The sequence below is a fragment of the Bos taurus genome, chromosome X (genome assembly GCF_002263795.3).
Source record: "Bos taurus isolate L1 Dominette 01449 registration number 42190680 breed Hereford chromosome X, ARS-UCD2.0, whole genome shotgun sequence".
In the NCBI taxonomy this organism is placed as follows: domain Eukaryota; kingdom Metazoa; phylum Chordata; class Mammalia; order Artiodactyla; family Bovidae; genus Bos; species Bos taurus.
This window is the reverse complement of record NC_037357.1, coordinates 74,736,976-74,755,125: the sequence shown is the minus strand read 5'-3', so window position 1 is coordinate 74,755,125 and position 18,150 is coordinate 74,736,976. Positions and strand designations below refer to the sequence as shown.

At 36.2% G+C, this 18,150-nt stretch overlaps 1 protein-coding gene across 10 annotated transcripts in view; it reads right to left on the bottom strand.

Annotated features, from left to right (window-relative positions):
• ATRX (ATRX chromatin remodeler) overlaps positions 1–18,150 on the bottom strand; it is a 286,038-nt gene that overhangs the window by 128,048 nt on the left and 139,840 nt on the right. For all 10 annotated transcript variants that reach the window (XM_005227976.5, XM_005227973.5, XM_015461633.3 and 7 more), the window contains 2 exons: positions 9,159–9,261; positions 5,311–5,526 (listed from right to left, as the gene is read on the bottom strand). In XM_005227976.5, coding sequence (XP_005228033.1) covers positions 5,311–5,526; positions 9,159–9,261 — 319 coding nt within the window. The remainder of the gene's footprint in view (positions 1–5,310; positions 5,527–9,158; positions 9,262–18,150) is intronic.

Sequence of the window (18,150 nt, the reverse complement as noted above, 5' to 3'; positions counted from 1 at the left end):
TGGAATGATGAAAAAGGCATTGAAAAGGATGGTGATGATGATTACACAACATGTATTTCACTGACCTGTGTACTTAAAAATAGTTAAAATAATAATAAAATTTTTAAAAAGAACCCAAAGAAGCACAAACAAAATAAGTCATTCCAATACGTAACAGGATACTCCAGTTTAGTGAAAACCTTGAAACAACCTAAGTGTACCTCAAAAGAAGATTTGGGGAAGGCAAGGTTGACAGTGATATGTCCATTCAACAGATAAGTTTTGCCACAGTTAAGGGCAGACACAAGCTACTGAGGAAAAAACACTCTCCAAATATTAAGTAAAAAAAAAAAAAGGCAAGGTGAAGAAAACCATGAAAATATATACATTTCCCAATTCCATGGTATGTCAAAAACAAAATGTAAACTTAAGATTGGTATATTTCACTCTAAGTAAATTTTTCATAAAAAGAAAAATTCTAAATAAATATCAATTCTAATTAATGATATGCAACCTAAAGCATTTAGGTTAAGTGAAATAATGTTTGCAACTGACTTTCAAATGCATAAAAATATAATGAAGGATAGAGAGCTTAGTAGATAAATAGTCATAAACCAAGTATAGTGAAATATCAACAGAAAAATGTAGGACATGAGTTTATGGGAAATCACTGTGAAATTCTGTAAACCTAGCAGTGTGTTGGAACTTTTCATAGCAAAGTACTTGAAAAATAAGATGGTATGACTACACCATATTCAAACAGAGTAGATTTCAGATGAAAAATTAGCAGTGTTTAAAAGGGACTTTACATACTGATAATGGATCAATTCATGAGAAAGACATAATAATCCCACAAGTAGATGTACCTAGCAGAGCTTTAACAAAATATGAGAAAAAACAGAGAAGTGCAATGAGAAAATGACAAATTGACAATTAAACTTGCAGACTTCAAATCTGCTCTATGAGACAAAATATCATTAAGGATATAGAGGATGTGAATGTAATAAATCAACATAACCTAACTGAAATTTATAGAATATTTCACACCACAAAAGTAAAATATTTGCATGGACCATCATTTTCTGGGTCATAAGAAAAACAGAAAGAGTAAAAAGCAAAACACAAAACATCAAAATTCATACAGTTCAACATTTAAAATAATATGAACATTGGGGAATTTTATATTATTTATAGATTAAAAAAGAATCAACAGTCAAAAGCCACCTTAAATAGCTATTTAAAAAAAGGAAATTGTACCCAGAGAAAAAGTGACAACACAAAATCAGAGTGAAAAACCAATGAAATAGCGAAAGGTAAAATAATAAGAAAAAAATCACTAAATCCAAAGCTGGTTTTTTTGAAAGGATAGTACAATCTCTAAACCTCTGAAGAGACTAATCAAGAAAAAAAAAAGATAAATTATCATTGACAGAAATGAAAGATGAGCTATCCTAACAGGATCTACAAAAAACAAAAACATTAAAAAAGGAATATTATAAACAAATTTATTTGAAACAATACATTTGACTACTTAAATGAAACAGACGAATATCTCAAAGAAAAATTTACCAAAAGAGATCAAAAGAGAACAGATCATCTAAATGGCCCTATATTTATTAAAGTAATAATAATAACTTATTAAATACAATCTGTTTAAAAATTTTAAAAAACTCAGAAAACTCAGGAGAGTACCTTTACTGGAGAATTCTAGCAAACATTTAAGAATGAAATGCTATCTATCTTATAAAAACTACTTATAAGTAGAGGAGACAGGAGCATTTCCCTTTTCGTTTTACATGAGAACAGTATTACTGTAATAAAAAATGCAGAAAGATATACAAGTAAAGGAATTTATAACCCAACATGCCTACTTAAAAGTGAGGTAAAACTCCTGGTGAAACAATATAAGAAAAGAAATACAACAATATATAAAAAGAGTAATATAAGATGACCAGTGAGGCTTATTCTGGCAGTGCAAGACATTTTCTAGATTATCCCACAGATACATTAAAATGCATTTGAAAAAAATTAACCATCCTTTTGGTGGTGGTGGTGGTGTTTTATGTATAGACAACATGATTGAATACGTAGAAAATCCTTAGGAATCTACCAAAAAGGTTACTAGAACCAGTAGGAGAATATAGTAAGCTCACAGAACACAAGGTCATTAAATCATTTGAAATTTCATTTACCATGACAACAGAAAACATAAATTACTTAAAGATAAATTTAGAAAAATAAGTGCTAGTTATGTACAATGAAAACCATAAAATGCTGCTAAGAGAAATCAAAGAAGAGCTAAATAAATGGGAAATATATAATATTTACATAATTGTAAACAAAATCTGTTAAGATGTCACTAGAGATCCAAAAAAATCCCCATAAAAGTTCCAGGAAGATTCTTATTAAAAATTGACAGGATATTAAAATTCATAAGGAAATATGAATAACTGAGTATACCAAAACAACTCTAAAAATGTGGAACCAAGTTGTAGAAATTACAGTATACCATTCCAAGAATTACTATAAGGTTACAGTAATCAAGACAGTGTAGGAATAGCTTAAGGATAAACATAAGTATCCAAACGTAACACAACACACAGTGAGACCTTCTTACGTTCCTGATTCATAACAAATATTTTTATAAACCACTATTATGCTTGTGATGTAAATGAAAGAATTTTTAATATTAACTAGACATTTGACATTATGAAATTATTATTAATGTTTAAGTGTAATAATGATACTGTGGTAATGTTTAAAAGTAATTATCTTTCAACAATATATTCTGAACCATATATAATCAAAATGATATGATATCTGAGACTTCTCAAAAATATTGTTAAGGTAAGAGAATAGATGAAAAAAAAACTAGCCGTGATGCTGGGAAAGACAGAAGGCAGGAGGAGAAGGGGATGACTGAGGACAAGACAGTTAGATGCCATCATCAACTCAATGGACATGAGTCTGACCAAGCCCCAGGAGATGGTGAAGGACAGAGAACCCTGGTGGGCTGCAATCCATGGGATTGCGAAGAGTCAGACATGACTGAACAACTGAACAAGTTCAGTTCAGTTCAGTTCAAAGAACAGATGAAAAAAAAACTAGTCATGTGTTGCTAATTTTTTTAAAAGTTCAGTAAATTATTTATTTGCAATCCCTAACCACATAACATCATCATCATCATCTAAAATCTACAATTACTTTTTTATTACCATATGCCTGGTATTGTGCTAAATGTTTAATGTGGATTATTTCATTAAATCTTTTGACCACTCCTATAAGGAAGATATAATTTGCCTTATTTCACACATGAGTAATTAAGTAAATTGCTTTGGGTCAAAGAATTAAAACATCTGAATATGAATATGTATCTAGTCTTTTCTTCCTGTACCACTTGACAAAATAAAGACCCACAATTACTGACTGATACATAATAATTCTTGAATAAATGAATTGAGCACAATGAGAAATGAAGATTGGCCCTGGTCACTCAGAAGTCAGAAAAACAGACCCTAGTCAGTAACTGAATTGCAACACACTGACTAGTACAGAGCAAGCTGTTTTACAAGTGTGTCAGCAAAATTCCAGCTTATTTGTGCAGATGGTGACTGCAGCCATGAAATTAAAAGATGCTTACTCCTTGGAAGGAAAGTTATGACCAACCTAGATAGCATATTCAAAAGCAGAGACATTACTTTGCCAACAAAGGTCCATCTAGTCAAGGCTATGGTTTTTCTTGTGGTCATGTATGGATGTGAGAGTTGGACTGTGAAGAAGGCTGAGTGCCGAAAAATTGATGCTTTTGAACTGTGGTGTTGGAGAAGACTCTTGAGAGTCCCTTGGACTGCAAGGAGATCCAACCAGTCCATTCTGAAGGAGATCAGCCCTGGGTGTTCTTTGGAAGGAATGATGCTAAAGCTGAAACTCCAGTACTTTGGCCACCTCATGCCAAGAGTTGACTCATTGGAAAAGACTCTGATGCTGGGAGGGATTGGGGGCAGGAGGAGAAGGGGATGACAGAGGATGAGATGGCTGGATGGCATCACTGACTCGATGGACGTGAGTTTGGGTGAACTCCGGGAGTTGGTGATAGATAGGGAGGCCTGGCGTGCTGCGATTCATGGGGTTGCAAAGAGTCGGACACGACTGAGCAACTGAACTGAACTGAACTTCCTCTCTCACTCTCACAGTGCCAATATAATCTTTCTTCTTCCTTTCCTTGCTTTTCCTTCTACAAAATGGTGCTAAATTGCCATTTGCTGTATAGTCACTAAGTTGTGTCTGACTCTTTGAGATGTCATGGACTGTAGCCTGCCAGGCTCCTCTGTCCATGGGACTTTCCAGGCAAGAATACTGGAGTGGGTTGCCATTTCCATCTCCAGAATATGTTGGTAATTATTGAAGGTGGGTATTGTACATACGGAGATTTATAATACTATTCCTTCTGCCTGTTCAGCTCAGTTCAGTCGTTCAGTTGTGTCCAACTCTTTGCAACTCCATGGACTGCAGCATGTCAGGCTTCCCTGTCCATCACCAACTCCCAGAGCTTGCTCAAACCCATGTCCATCACGTCGGTGATGCCATTCAACCATCTCATCCTCTGGTGATCATTCAACAATCTAAATCCTTTCCATGTACCTAATTCTATTAATATTACCTAATGAAGATTTTTTAAGTTGCATAAAATACTGCACATCCTCGTCCCCTTCTCCTGCCTTCAATCTTTCCCAACATCAGGGTCTTTTCAAATGAGTCAGTTCTTCGCATCAGGTGACCAAAGTATTGGAGTTTCAGCTTCAGCATCAGTCCTTCCAATGAAGATTCAGGACTGATTTCCTTTAGGATTGACTGGTTTGATCTCCCGGCAGTCCAAGGGACTCTCAAGAGATTTCTCCAACACCACAGTTCAAAAGCATCAATTCTTCAGCGCTCAGCATTCTTTATGGTCCAACTCTCACATCCATACACGACTACTAGAAAAACCATAGCTTTGACTAGATGGACCTTTATTTTATAATGAAAAGTTTATTCAAAACATTGAAATCGTTTATGGATTTAAGCAATAATTTTTTAATATTTTTCTACCTCAAATAAAAAACAATAACTCTGGTGATCATTCAACAATCTAAATCCTTTCCATATACCTAATTCTATTAATATTACCTAATGAAGATTTTTAAGTTGCATAAAATACTGCCAATAGGAAAAAGTAACTTACAAAAAATCTCTGGTTGATTACAAGATCCTTTTCTTGGACGACTGAACTATAATCTAAGAATCTATGAAAGTCATACATTAAAAAGAAATTATAAATAAAATGTGGTTTACCTCTCTCAATTTCTCTCGCTCTCGCTCTCGCTCAGCAATACGTTTTCGCCTCTCTTCTTCTTCCTTAAGAGCATTTTGTGTTTCTGTTCTTAGCTTATCATCTTTAAGAATCTTCCGAATTTTCTTTCTGCCTTTTCCAGGAGACTTGGAATCATCATTTTCATCTTCTTCTTCATCTTCTTCTTCATCTTCTTCTTTATCTTCTTCAGAATTACTCTATGGAATTTAAATGATCAAAACATTAATACTACAAAGTTTTCTGATTTATCCATTTCTCACTCCAATTAATATGCCAAGAAAAGGTAAAAGAAGACATACTGAAAAGCTTCAAAATTACACTTTACAATATAGAATAGTATTTTACAAAAAGAACTCTAAAAGGGGGGCAAAGGACTGAACAGAAAATTCTCCAAAGGAGACACAGAAATGTCAAATAAGCAAATAAAAGGACACTGAACATCACTTCTTATTAGGGAAATTTAAATCAACCCCACAAATGAGATACTATCTCACACCCATTATGATAGCTAAAAAACAAAACAAAACAAAACAAAACAAACAACAACAACAAAAAAAACAGAAAATAACAAGTGTTGGTGAGGATGGGGAAAAACTAGAAGGCTGGGGCATTGGGAAAACTGTAACTCCCTCAAAAAGTTCAACACAGAATTACCATGTGATCAAGCAATTGCACATCTCAGATTACAACCAAAAGTATTAAAAGCATTGACTCACTTGCATTCGTATATAGTAACAATGAAAAATCAGAAAGAGAAATTAAGGAAACAATCCCATTCACCATTGCAACAAAAAGAATAAAATATCTAGGAATAAACCTATGTAAGGAGACAAAAGAACTGTATATGGGAAATTATAAGACACTGATGAAATAAATCAAAAATGACATAAACAGATAGAGAGATATTACATGCTCTTAGAAAGAATCGATATTCTGAAAATAACTATACTATCAAATATAAAGGCTTCCCTTGTGACTCAAACAGTAAAGACTCTGTCTGCAATGTTGGAGACTAGGGTTCAATCCTTGGGTTGGGAAGATCCCTGGAGAAGGGAATGGCAACCCACTCTAGTATTCTTGCTTGGAGAATCCCATGGACTGAGGAGCCTGGCGGGCTACAGTTCATGGAGTCACAAAGAGTCAGAGACAACTAAACAACTAACACTTTCACTTCTTTCACCAAATGCAATCTACAGATTCAACGCAATCCCTATAAAATTACCAATGACATTTTTCACAGAACAAAAAATTTCACAATTCATATGGAAATACAAAAGACCCCAAATAGCCAAAGCCGTCTTGAGAAAGAAGAATGGAGTTGGAGGAATCAACCTTCCCAACTTCAGACTATGCTACAAAGCTACAGTCATCAAGACAGTATGGTACTGGCACAAAAGCAGAAATACAGACCAATGGAAAAAGATAGAAGATAGAAAGCCCAGAGATAGAAAGAGATAAAAACAAGACAGAAAGCCCAGAGACAATCCCATGCACCTATGGGTACCTTATTTTTGACAAAGCAGGCAAGAATATACAATGGGACAAATACAGCCTCTTCAATAAGTGGTGCTGGGAAAACTGGAGAGCTACATGCAAAAGAATGAAATTAGAACACTTCCTAACACCATACACAAAGATAAACTCAAAATGGATTAAAGATGTAAATATAAGATCACAAACTATAAAACTCTTAGAGGAAAACATAGGCAGAACACTTGATGACATAAATCAAAGCAAGATCTTTTATGACCCACCTCCTAGAGTAATAGAAATAAAAACAAAAATTAACAAGCGGGACCTAATTAAATTCAAAAGCTTTTGCATAGCAAAGGAAACTACAAACAAGGTGAAAAGACAACCCTAATAATGAGAGTAAATAATAGCAAAGGAAAGAACTGACAAAGAATTAATTTCCAAAATACAGAAGCAACTCATACAACTCAATACCAGAAAAACAAACAACCCAATCAAAAAGTGGGAAAAAGACCTAAACAGACATTTCTCTAAAGACATACAGATGGCTAACAAATACATGAAAAAATGCTCAACATCACTCATTATTAGAGAAATGCAAATCAAAACTACAATGAGATATCACCTCACAGCAGTCATAATAGCATCATCAAAAAGTCTACAAACAATAAATGCTGGAAAGGGTGTACAGAAAAGGGAACCCTCTTGCACTCTTGGTGGGAATGTAAATTGATACAGCCACTATAGAAGACAGTATTGAGATTCCTTAAAAAACTACGAACAAAACCACTATATGATCTAGCAATCCCACTACTAGGCATAGATCATGAGGAAAGCAAAATTGAAAAAGACACATGCATCCAAATGTTCACTGCAGTGCTGTTTACAATAGCTAGAACATGGAAGCAACCTAGATGTCCATCAACAGATGAATGGATAAAGAAGCTGTGGTTCATATATACAACAGAATACTACTCAGCCATAAAAAGGAATGCATTTGAGTCAGTTCTAATGAGGAGGACAAACCTAGAGTCTATTATACAGAGTGAAGTAAGTCAGAAAGAGAAATAAATATCATACACTGATGCACAGATATGGAATCTAGAACGATGGTACTGATGAATCCATTTTCAGGGCAGCAATGGAAAAACAGACAAAGTGAAGAAGTCTATGGACACAGGGGTAGGGGAGGAGGAAGAGGGTGAGATGTATGGAGACAGTAACACAGAAATTTATAATACCATATGTAAAATAGATAGCCAACAGGAATTTGCTGTAAGGGAACTCAAACAGGGGCTCTGTGACAAATCTAGAAGGGTGGGAAGGGGAGGGTGATGGGAGGGAGGGTTGGGAGGGAGGGGACATGGGTGCACCTATGGCTGATTCTTGATGTATGATTGAAAATAACAAAATTCTAAAGCAATTATCCTTCAACTAAAAAAATAAACTGGCAAAAAAAAGATTATGCACATAAAAGAAAAGCAGGGACTCAAAAAGACATTTGTATAACCATGTACACAACAACGTTGTTCTAAATAGCCAAAAGTAGAAAGAATTCAAATGTCCATCAACAGATGAATGGATAAACACAACATGTTATCATACATACACTGGAACATTATCCAACCTTAAAAATAAAAGAAATTCAGATATATGCTAAAAGGTGGATGAACCTTGAAAACATTATATCAATGAAATAAGCCAGAAAGAAAGGACAAATATTGTGTGACTTCATTTATATGAGAAACCTAAAATAGGCAAATATATAGGCACAGAAATTAGAATTAGACGTCACCAAGGAGCTGCACATAGGCGGGAATGGGGAGTTACTGTTTAATGGGCACAAGAGTTCCTAATTATGAATGTAATTAAGGTCATTGCATTTTACATTAGAAATGGTGAAAAGGGTCATTACAAAAATGAACTCTTATAAAAGAGAATAGAATTGATAGAACATTATGGAGAACTTGTACTCTAAATAATTCTGCTTATATACAAGAAACTGAAATTGACTAATTTCACTGCTAGAAGAAATTTATTCATTTAATGAGTTATTATGTTTTATGTAATCACACAGAACACTTCATATCAGTTCTATAGCCTAAGAATATAAATAATGAATTAGAAAGCTTAAACTTTCCATCAAATTCGGTGAAGGAAAAGAAAAAAATTGATAATATATTAAAGTTAACACTTCTGCATATTTATATATTTAATAATTAGTCAATTCTTCCACAAAGCTTAAAATGTAAATCAACTAGTAGAATTCAACTTACAAACAGAGTGCAAATGAGTTAATAACATATTTACTATGGTCTACTATACCAGTGATAAATCCAAGTACATTATTTATTACCTTGTTTTCACTGGATGAGTCTTCTTGAACTTTAATGCGTCGCCTTTTCTTCTTCTGTTTGTAACTTCTCTGATTTTCTTCCAACTCTGCTTTCTTCGCAGACCTAAAGAATATTTAAAATGCAAAATAAAATACTTTATGATAAATTCCCTTATGTGAATTATGTACTATTTTAGAACTGCTTCACTTTTACATACATTCTTTAATAAAATGATAAAGGAAAAAACAAAAAGCAAAAAATCTTCACTGGGTTCAAAAGGAGAACACTTAATTTGAAATCCAGTGAACAAAAAAATAAAAAATAAATTCAGTGATCAACATTCTAAGTTATTCAAGAGGGAGGTTTAGCATATCAGTAATAAGATGGATGGAGCACCTTCAGAAATATAACTGGCCAATATACACATGAAAATTATTCACCATCTCTTTAAAAAATAGATTATAAAAGTTAGATACAATTTTCATCATATCAGAACACACAAAGTAAAAAAAAAGTAACAATTTGTAGTGAGAATACTTATGTGGCTAGAAATTGGTATATAAGCTTACATTAATTAAGACAATATTTTCCTACATAAAGGACAGACATGAAAACCAACAGCAGAGAAATGAGAACCCAGAAATAAAACTTTACATTTATAGTCAATTGATTTTCCACATGGTCAAGACATTCAATAGGGACAACAGTTTTCACAAATAGTACTTAGACTACTGGATATCTACATGCAAAAGGATGAATCTGAATCCCTATCTTAAAACATATAAAAAAATTTAACTCAAATGGATTGCAGTTCCCCCAACATGTGTTCTAATTAACAGATTGCTCATTGTTTTATTGCTGAACCAGTGAGACAATGGCTATTTACATATTCAGCTGGGGGAAGAAAATATTGACTTCTGTAAGTGTGAAAATATATAATGAAAGGTCCTAAAACTGTGTTAACTTTAACCCAATAATGTCATTTTTAGAAATTTACTCTAGGATTTAGGTATGAGGGAAGAGACAAGATGGCACAGTAGGACTTGAGCTCACCTCTCAAGAAAACATCAAAATCACAACAAACTGCTGAACAACCATCAACAAAAAACACTAGAAACTACAGGAAATATTCTGTATTCAAAGACAAAGAAGCCACAACTGAGACAGTAGAAGGGGTGCTTTCACCATATAATCAAATTCCATAATGAAAGGGAAGGTGACTCACATATTATAAAATAATTATATTACAAAAGATTTCCCATAGGAGTGAGACTTCTGAGACCCTCATCAAGCTCATCAGCCTGGGGATAACATTTGGCTTTGAAGGCCAATGGAGCTTGGGTATAAGAGCTCCACAGGACTGGGTGGAGATTTCCACTCTGGGAGGGCACACACATGGTTTCACATGCACTGGGCTGCAAGTCAAAGCAGTGACTCCATAGGAGCCTGGGGCAGATAAACCTGTGAGTATTGCAGGGTCAACTGCGGAGGCAGGAGTCAGCTGTGGCTCACTGTAGGAGGAAAGGACACTGGTGGCAGAGGCTTCAAGGAATGTTCATCAGCAAAAGCTCTCGAGAGGTTGCCATTTGGGCAAACAATACCTGGTCCCACCCAACAGTCTGCAGGCTTCAATGTTCGGATACCTCAGGCCAAACAAACAAGATGAGAACACAGCCCCCAGTCATCAGCAGACAGGCTGCTCAAAGTCCTCCTTAGCCCACAACCACTCTAAAACATAACCCCTGACTTAGTCCTCCCCACCAGAGGGACAAGGTTACGCTCCAGCCACCAGTGGACAGGCACCAGTCTCATCCAACAGCAAAGTGGCACAAGTCCCTGGACCAACCTCAACCACCAAGAAGCAGACACCAGAGCAAAAGGAACTATAGTTCTGTAGCCTGTGAAATGGAGAACACAAACACAGAAAGTTACACAATATGAGCTGGCAGAGAAGTATGTTCCAAATTAAGGAACAAGATAAAACCTCAAAAGAACAAGTGAATTGGATTTAGGCAATGCACCTGAAAAAAATTAGAGTAAAGATAGTAAAGATGATTTAAGAATGAGACAAGAATGAAGAATGAACACATAAGAATGAAGACACAGATCAAGAAGATACAAGAGAAGTTTAACGAAGAGCTACAAGATTTAAATAAACAGATGAACAACACAATAACAAAAATAATAAATATACTCAAAAGAATCAATAGCAGAATAAATGAGGCAGAAGAACGAATAAGTGAGCTAAAACACAAATTGGTGTATATCACTGCTACAGAACCAAATAAAGAAAAAAGAATGAAAAGAAAGGAGGAAAGTCTCAGAGACCTTAGAGACAACATTAAATGTACCATCTTGCACATTATACAAGTCCCAGAAGGAGAAAAGAGAGAGAAAGGGCATGAGAAAAGATCAGAAGAGGTAAGAGCTGAAAACTCCCCTAACATGGGAAAGGGAACACTCACTCAAGTCCAGGAAGTACAGAGAGTCTCATGTAGTATGAAACCAAGGAGGAACACAATGAGACACATACAATTCAAACTGACAAAAATTAAAGACAAAGAGAAAATTTTAAAAGCAACAACAGAAAAGCAACAAATAATATACAGTGGAATCCCAATAAGGCATCAGCTGATTTTTAATCAGATACTTTTCTGGCCAGAAGGGAGTGGCAGGATATATTTAAAGTAATGAAAGGGAAACACACATAACCAAGAATATTTTACCCAGTAAGACTCTCGTTCAGATTCAACACAGCTATCAATAGCTTTACAGACAAGCAAAAGCTAAGAGAATTCAACACAGTGAAACCAGCTTTACAACAAATAATGAAGGAACTTTTCTAGGCAGCAAAGGAAACAACCAGAAATAAGAAAATTATAAATGGAAAGCCTCACTGGTAAAGGCAAATATACAGTAAAGGTTAGGAAATCATCCACACCCAAATATGGTATCAAATCAGCAATTAGGAGAAGAGTACAAATGCAGGCTATTGGAAATGCTTGGAAATTAAGAGGCCAGCAATTTAAAACAATTCTGTTAATACACAGGCTGGTGTACCAAAACCTCATGGAAACCACAAACTAAAAATCTACGATACAGACACAAAAAAGAAAATGCAATCCAAACACAACACTAAAGGTAATTGGCAAATCACGAGAGACATTGATGAAAGAAATAAAAAATGACAGAAACAGATGGAAATATATACTGTGTTCTTGGATTGGAAGAATCAATATTTTCAAAGTGACTGTACTACTCAGGTCAATCTAGAGATTCAATGCAATCCCTAAAAATCACCAAGGGCATTTTTAATAGAAGTATAACAAAAAAATTTACAATTTGTATAGAAAAACAAAAGACCCTGAATAACCAAAGCGATACTGAGAAAGAAAAACAAAGCTAGAGGAATCGGGCGTCCTGGCTTCAGACTATACTACAAAGCTACAGTAATCAACAGTATGGTACTGACACAAAAAAAGAAATATAGATCAATGGAACATAATAGAATGCCCAGAAATAAACTCAAGCACTTATGGTCAGTCACCCTATGACAAAGGAGGCAAAAACATACAATGGAGAAAAGACAATATCTTCAGTGAATGGTGCTGGTAAAACTAGACAGCTACATGTAAAAATGAAATTAGAACATTCTATAACACCATGCGTGCTTAGTCACTTCAATCATGTCTGACTCTCTGTGACCCCAAGGACCATGGCCAGCCAGGCTCCTCTGTCCATTGGGTTCTCCAGGCAAGAATACTAGAGTGGGTTGCCATTTCCTTCTTCAGTAAGAAAGTATGAAGTGAGTGAAGTGAAGTCGCTCAGTCGTGTCTGACTCTTTGAAACCCCATGGACTGCAGCCCACCAGGCTCCTCCGTCCATGGGATTCTCCAGGCAAGAGTACTGGAGTGGGTCACCATTTCCTTCTCCATGATAACACCATACAAAAAAAAAACTCAAAATGGATTAAAGACCTAAATATTACACCAGACACTATAAAACTGTTAAAGGAAAACATAGGCGGAACACTCTTTAACATAAATCACAGAAATATCTTTTTGGATCTACCTCAAAGAGTAATGAAAATAAAAAATAAACAAATGGTACCTAATTAAACCAAAAATCTTTTCAACAGCAAAGGAAACAACAAACAAAATGAAAAGACAACCCACAAAATGAGAGAAAATATTTACAAACAGTGCAACTGACAAGGGATTAAACTCCAAAATATATAAAGAGCTCATTGCAGCTCAATAACAACAACAACAAAATCAAGAAAATGGACAGGAGATCTAAATAGACATTTCTTCAAAGACATACAGAAAGCCAAAAAGCACATGAAAAGATAATCATATTCATTAATAATCAGCAAGACACAAATAAAAACTACAATAAGGTACTACCTCAAAACCATCAGAATGGTCAGCATCAAAAATTCTACGAACAATAAACGCTGGAGAATGAGTGGAGAAAAGAGAACCCTCATATACTGCTGGTAAAAATATAAACTGGAACAATGGAAAACAGTATGGAGTGTGCTCAAAAAACGAAAAGTAGAGTTACCAAATGATCCTCAATTCGATTCCTGGGCATATACTCAAAAACTAAAATTCAAAAAGATACATGCATCCCTATATTCACAACAGCACTATTTACAACAGACAAGACATGGAAACAATCTAAATGTCCATTGACAGATGAATGGATAAAGATGTGCTACACATGTACACAATGGAATATTAGTCATAAAAAGAATGAAATAATTCCATTTGCAGCAACTTGAATGGACCCAGCGATTATAGTAATGCTTTAAGTCAGAAAGAGAAAGACAAATATCATATATCACTTAAATGTGGAATCTAGAATACAACACAAATGAACACATCTATGAAACAGAAACAGACTCACAGACAAAAGAAATTTCTCATTGTCAAGGGAGAAGAAGGAGTAAAGAAAAAAAGGATTGGGAGTTTGAGATTAGCAGACTCAAACGATTACATATATATATATATATATATATATATATATATATATATATATATATCAGATGGGTAAAAACCAAGGCCCTATTGTATAGCACAGGGAACCATATTCAACCCTGTTATAAACCATAATGAAAGAATATAAAGAACAAGATAAATATGTATAACTGAAACACTTTGCTATATATCAGAAATTAACACAATTTCTGTAAATATATTAAATTTATTCTGTATATATTCTGGAAATATACTAAATTTCACTGAAGTTTTTTAAAAAGGATTTAAGTACTGAAACAAGCTACAGCATGGATCAAAATTGAAAACATGCTAAAGATTCCATTCATAAAAAGACACATATTTACAAATCTTTTCATATGAAATGTTCAGAATAGGCAAATCCATACACAAAGCAGATTACTTTTTGCCAAGAAATGAGAAGCAGGAAGAACGGGAAATGACCAAGGGCCATAGGGTTTCTTTCTGGAATAGTGGAAATGTTCTGAAATTAGATAGTGGTAGCAGATGCACAACTTCGTGAATATTCTATAAATCCCCTATATTCTACACTTTTAAATGGTGAATTTTGTGTTACCTGAATTCCATCTCAGTTCTTTAAAATTCTCATTATATCCTATTGTTATTTTATATTCCCCTAAAGCGTGGCTTAAAGCTCAACATTCAGAAAACTAGGATCATGGCATCTGGTCCCATCACTTAATGGGAAATAGATGGGGAAACAGTGGAAACACAGTCAGACTTTATTTTTTGGGAGCTCCAAAATCACTGCAGATGGTGATTTCAGCCATGAAATTAAAAGACACTTACTCCTTGGAACTAAAGTTATGACCAACCTAGACAGCACATTAAAAAGCAGAGACATTACTTTGCCAAAACAGGTCCGTCTAGTCAAAGCTATGGTTTTTCCAGTGGTCATATATGGATGTGAGAGTTGGACTGTGAAGAAAGCTGAGCACCGAAGAATTAATGCTTCTGAACTGTGGTGCTGGAGAAGACTCTTGAGAGTCCCTTGGACTGTGAGGAGGTCCAACCAGCCCATCCTAAAGGAGATCAGTCCTAGGTGTTCATTGGAAGCACTGATGCTAAAGCTGAAACTCCAACACTTTGGTCACCTCATGTGAAGAGTTGACTCACTGGAAAAGACCCTGATGCCGGGAGGGATTGGAGGCAGGAGGAGAAGGGGACAACAGAGGATGAAATGGCTGGATGGCATCACCAACTCAATGGACATGAGTTTGAGTGAACTTTTGGAGTTAGTGATGGACAGGGAGGCCTGGCATGCTGCGATTCATGGTGTTGTAAAGAGTCGGACACGACTGAGCAACTGAACTGATTGAACCGAAAGCTTGTTGGCTGCAAGGGCACAGAGGCGAGGCCAAGAGGAACTACCCCAGGCCCGAGGCTGGGGGCAGCGGCCAAGAGGAGCTACCCCACATCCAAGGTAAGGAGCAGGGGCTGTGCTTTGGTGGAGCAGCAGTGAAGAGATACCCCACATCCAAGGTATGAGAAACCCCAGGAAGATGGTAGGCACGAGGAGAGGGCATCAGAGGGCAGAAAGACTGAAACCACAATCACAGACAACACGTCAATCTGATCACATGGACCACAGCCTTGTCTAACACAATGAAACTAACGCATGCCGTGTGGGGCCACCCAAACCGGACGGGTCATGCTGCATAGATCTGACAGAATGTGATCCACTGGAGAAGGGAATGGCAAACCACTTCAGTATTCTTCCCTTGAGAACCCCATGAACAGTATGAAAAGGCAAAAAGATAGGACACTGAAAGATGAACTCCCCAGATCAGTAGGTGCCCAAAATGCTACTGGAGATCAGTGGAGAAATAACTCCACAAAGAATGAAGGGATGAAGCCAAAGTAAAAACAACACCCAGCTGTGGATGGGACTGGTGATAGAAGCAAGGTTCGATGCTGTAAAGAGCAATATTGCATAGGAACCTGGAATGTTAGGTCCATGAATCAAGGCAAAATGGAAGTGGTCAAACAGGAGATAAAAAGAGGGAACATCGACATTCTAAGCATCAGCAAACTAAGATAAGATCGACTGGAATGGGTGAATTTAATTCAGATGACCATTAAATCTACTCCTGTGGGCAGGAATCCCTTAGAAAAAATGGAGTGGCCATCATAGTCAATAAATGAATCCAAAATGCACTATTTGGACGTAATCTCAAAAACGACAGAATGATCTCTGTTTCCATGGCAAACCATTCAATATCACAGTAATCATAGCCTATGCCCCGACCAGTAACGCTACAGAAGCTGAAGTTGAACAGTTCTAAGAAGGCCTATAAGACTTTCTAAAACTAACACCCAAAAAAAGTTGTCCTTTTCATTATATGAGACTGGAATGCAAAAGTAGGAAGTCAAGAATCACCTGGAGCAACAGGAAAATTTGGCCTTGGAGTACAGAATGAAGCAGGGCAAAGGCTAATAGAGTTCTGCCAGGAGAACACACTGGTCACAGCAAACACCCTCTTCCAACAACACAAGAGAAGACTCTACACATGGATATCACCAGATGGTCAATACCAAAATCAGAGTGATTATATTCTTTGCAGCCACAGATGGAGAAGCTCTATAAAGTCAACAAAAACAAGACCGGGAGCTGATGTGGCTCAGATCATGAACTCCTTATTGCCAAATTCAGACATAAATTGAAGAAAGTGGGGAAAACCAATAGACCATTCAGGTATGACCTAAATCAAATCCCTTATGACTATACAGTGGAAGTGAGAAATAGATTTAAGGGACTAGATCTGAGAGACAGAGTGCCTGATGAAGTATGGACAGAGCTTCATGACCCTGTACAGGAGACAGGCAGGGATCAAGACCATCCCCAAGAAAAAGAAATGCAAAAAACAAAATGGCTGTCTGAGGAGGCCTTACAAATAGCTGTGAAAAGAAGGGAAGTGAAAAGCAAAGGTGAAAAGGAAATACATACCCATTTGAATGCAGAGTTCCAAAGAATAGCAAGGAGAGATTTTAAAAAAAAGCCTTCCTCAGTGATCAATGCAAAGAAACAGAGTAAAACATCAGAATGGGAAAGACTAGAGATCTCTTCAAGAAAATTAGAGATACCAAGGGAACATTTCATGCAAAGATGGGCTTGATAAAGGACAAAAATGGTATAACAGAAGCAGAAGATATTAAGAAGAGGTGGCAAGAATACAAAGAAGAACTGTACAAAAAAGATCTTCACGACCCAGATAATCATGAGGGTGTGATCACTGACCTAGAGCCAGCCATCCTGGAATGGGAAGTCAGGTGGGCCTTAGAAAGCATCACTATGAACAAAGCTAGTGGAGGTGATGGAATTCCAGTTGAGCTATTTCAAATCCTGAAAGATGATGCTGTGGAAGTGCTGCACTCAATATGCCAGCAAATTTGGAAAACTCAGCAGTGGCCACAGGACTGGAAAAGATCAGTTTTCAATCCAATCCCAAAGAAAGGCAATGCCAAAGAATGCTCAAACTACTGCACAATTGCACTCATCTCACATGCTAGTGAAGTGATGCTTAAAATTCTTCAAGCCAGGCTTCAGCAATATGTGAACTGTGAACTTCCAGATGTTCAAGCTAGTTTTAGAAAAGGCAGAGGAACCAGAGATCAAATTGCGAACATTTGCTGGATCATGGAAAAAGCAAGAGAGTTCCAGAAAAACATCTATTTCTGCTTTATTGACTATGCCAAAGCCTTTGACTGTGTGGATCACAATAAACTGTGGAAAACTCTGAAAGAGATGGGAATACCACCTGCCTCTTGAGAAACCTGTATGCAGGTCAGGAAGCAACAGTTAGAAATGGACATGGAACAACAGACTGGTTCCAAATAGGAAAAGGAGTACGTCAAGGCTGTATATTGTCACCCTGCTTATTTAACTTATATGCAGAGTACAGAGTACATCATGAGAAATGCTCGGCTGGCAGAAGCACAAGCTGGAATCAAGATTGCTAGAAGAAATATCAATAATCTCAGATATGCGGAT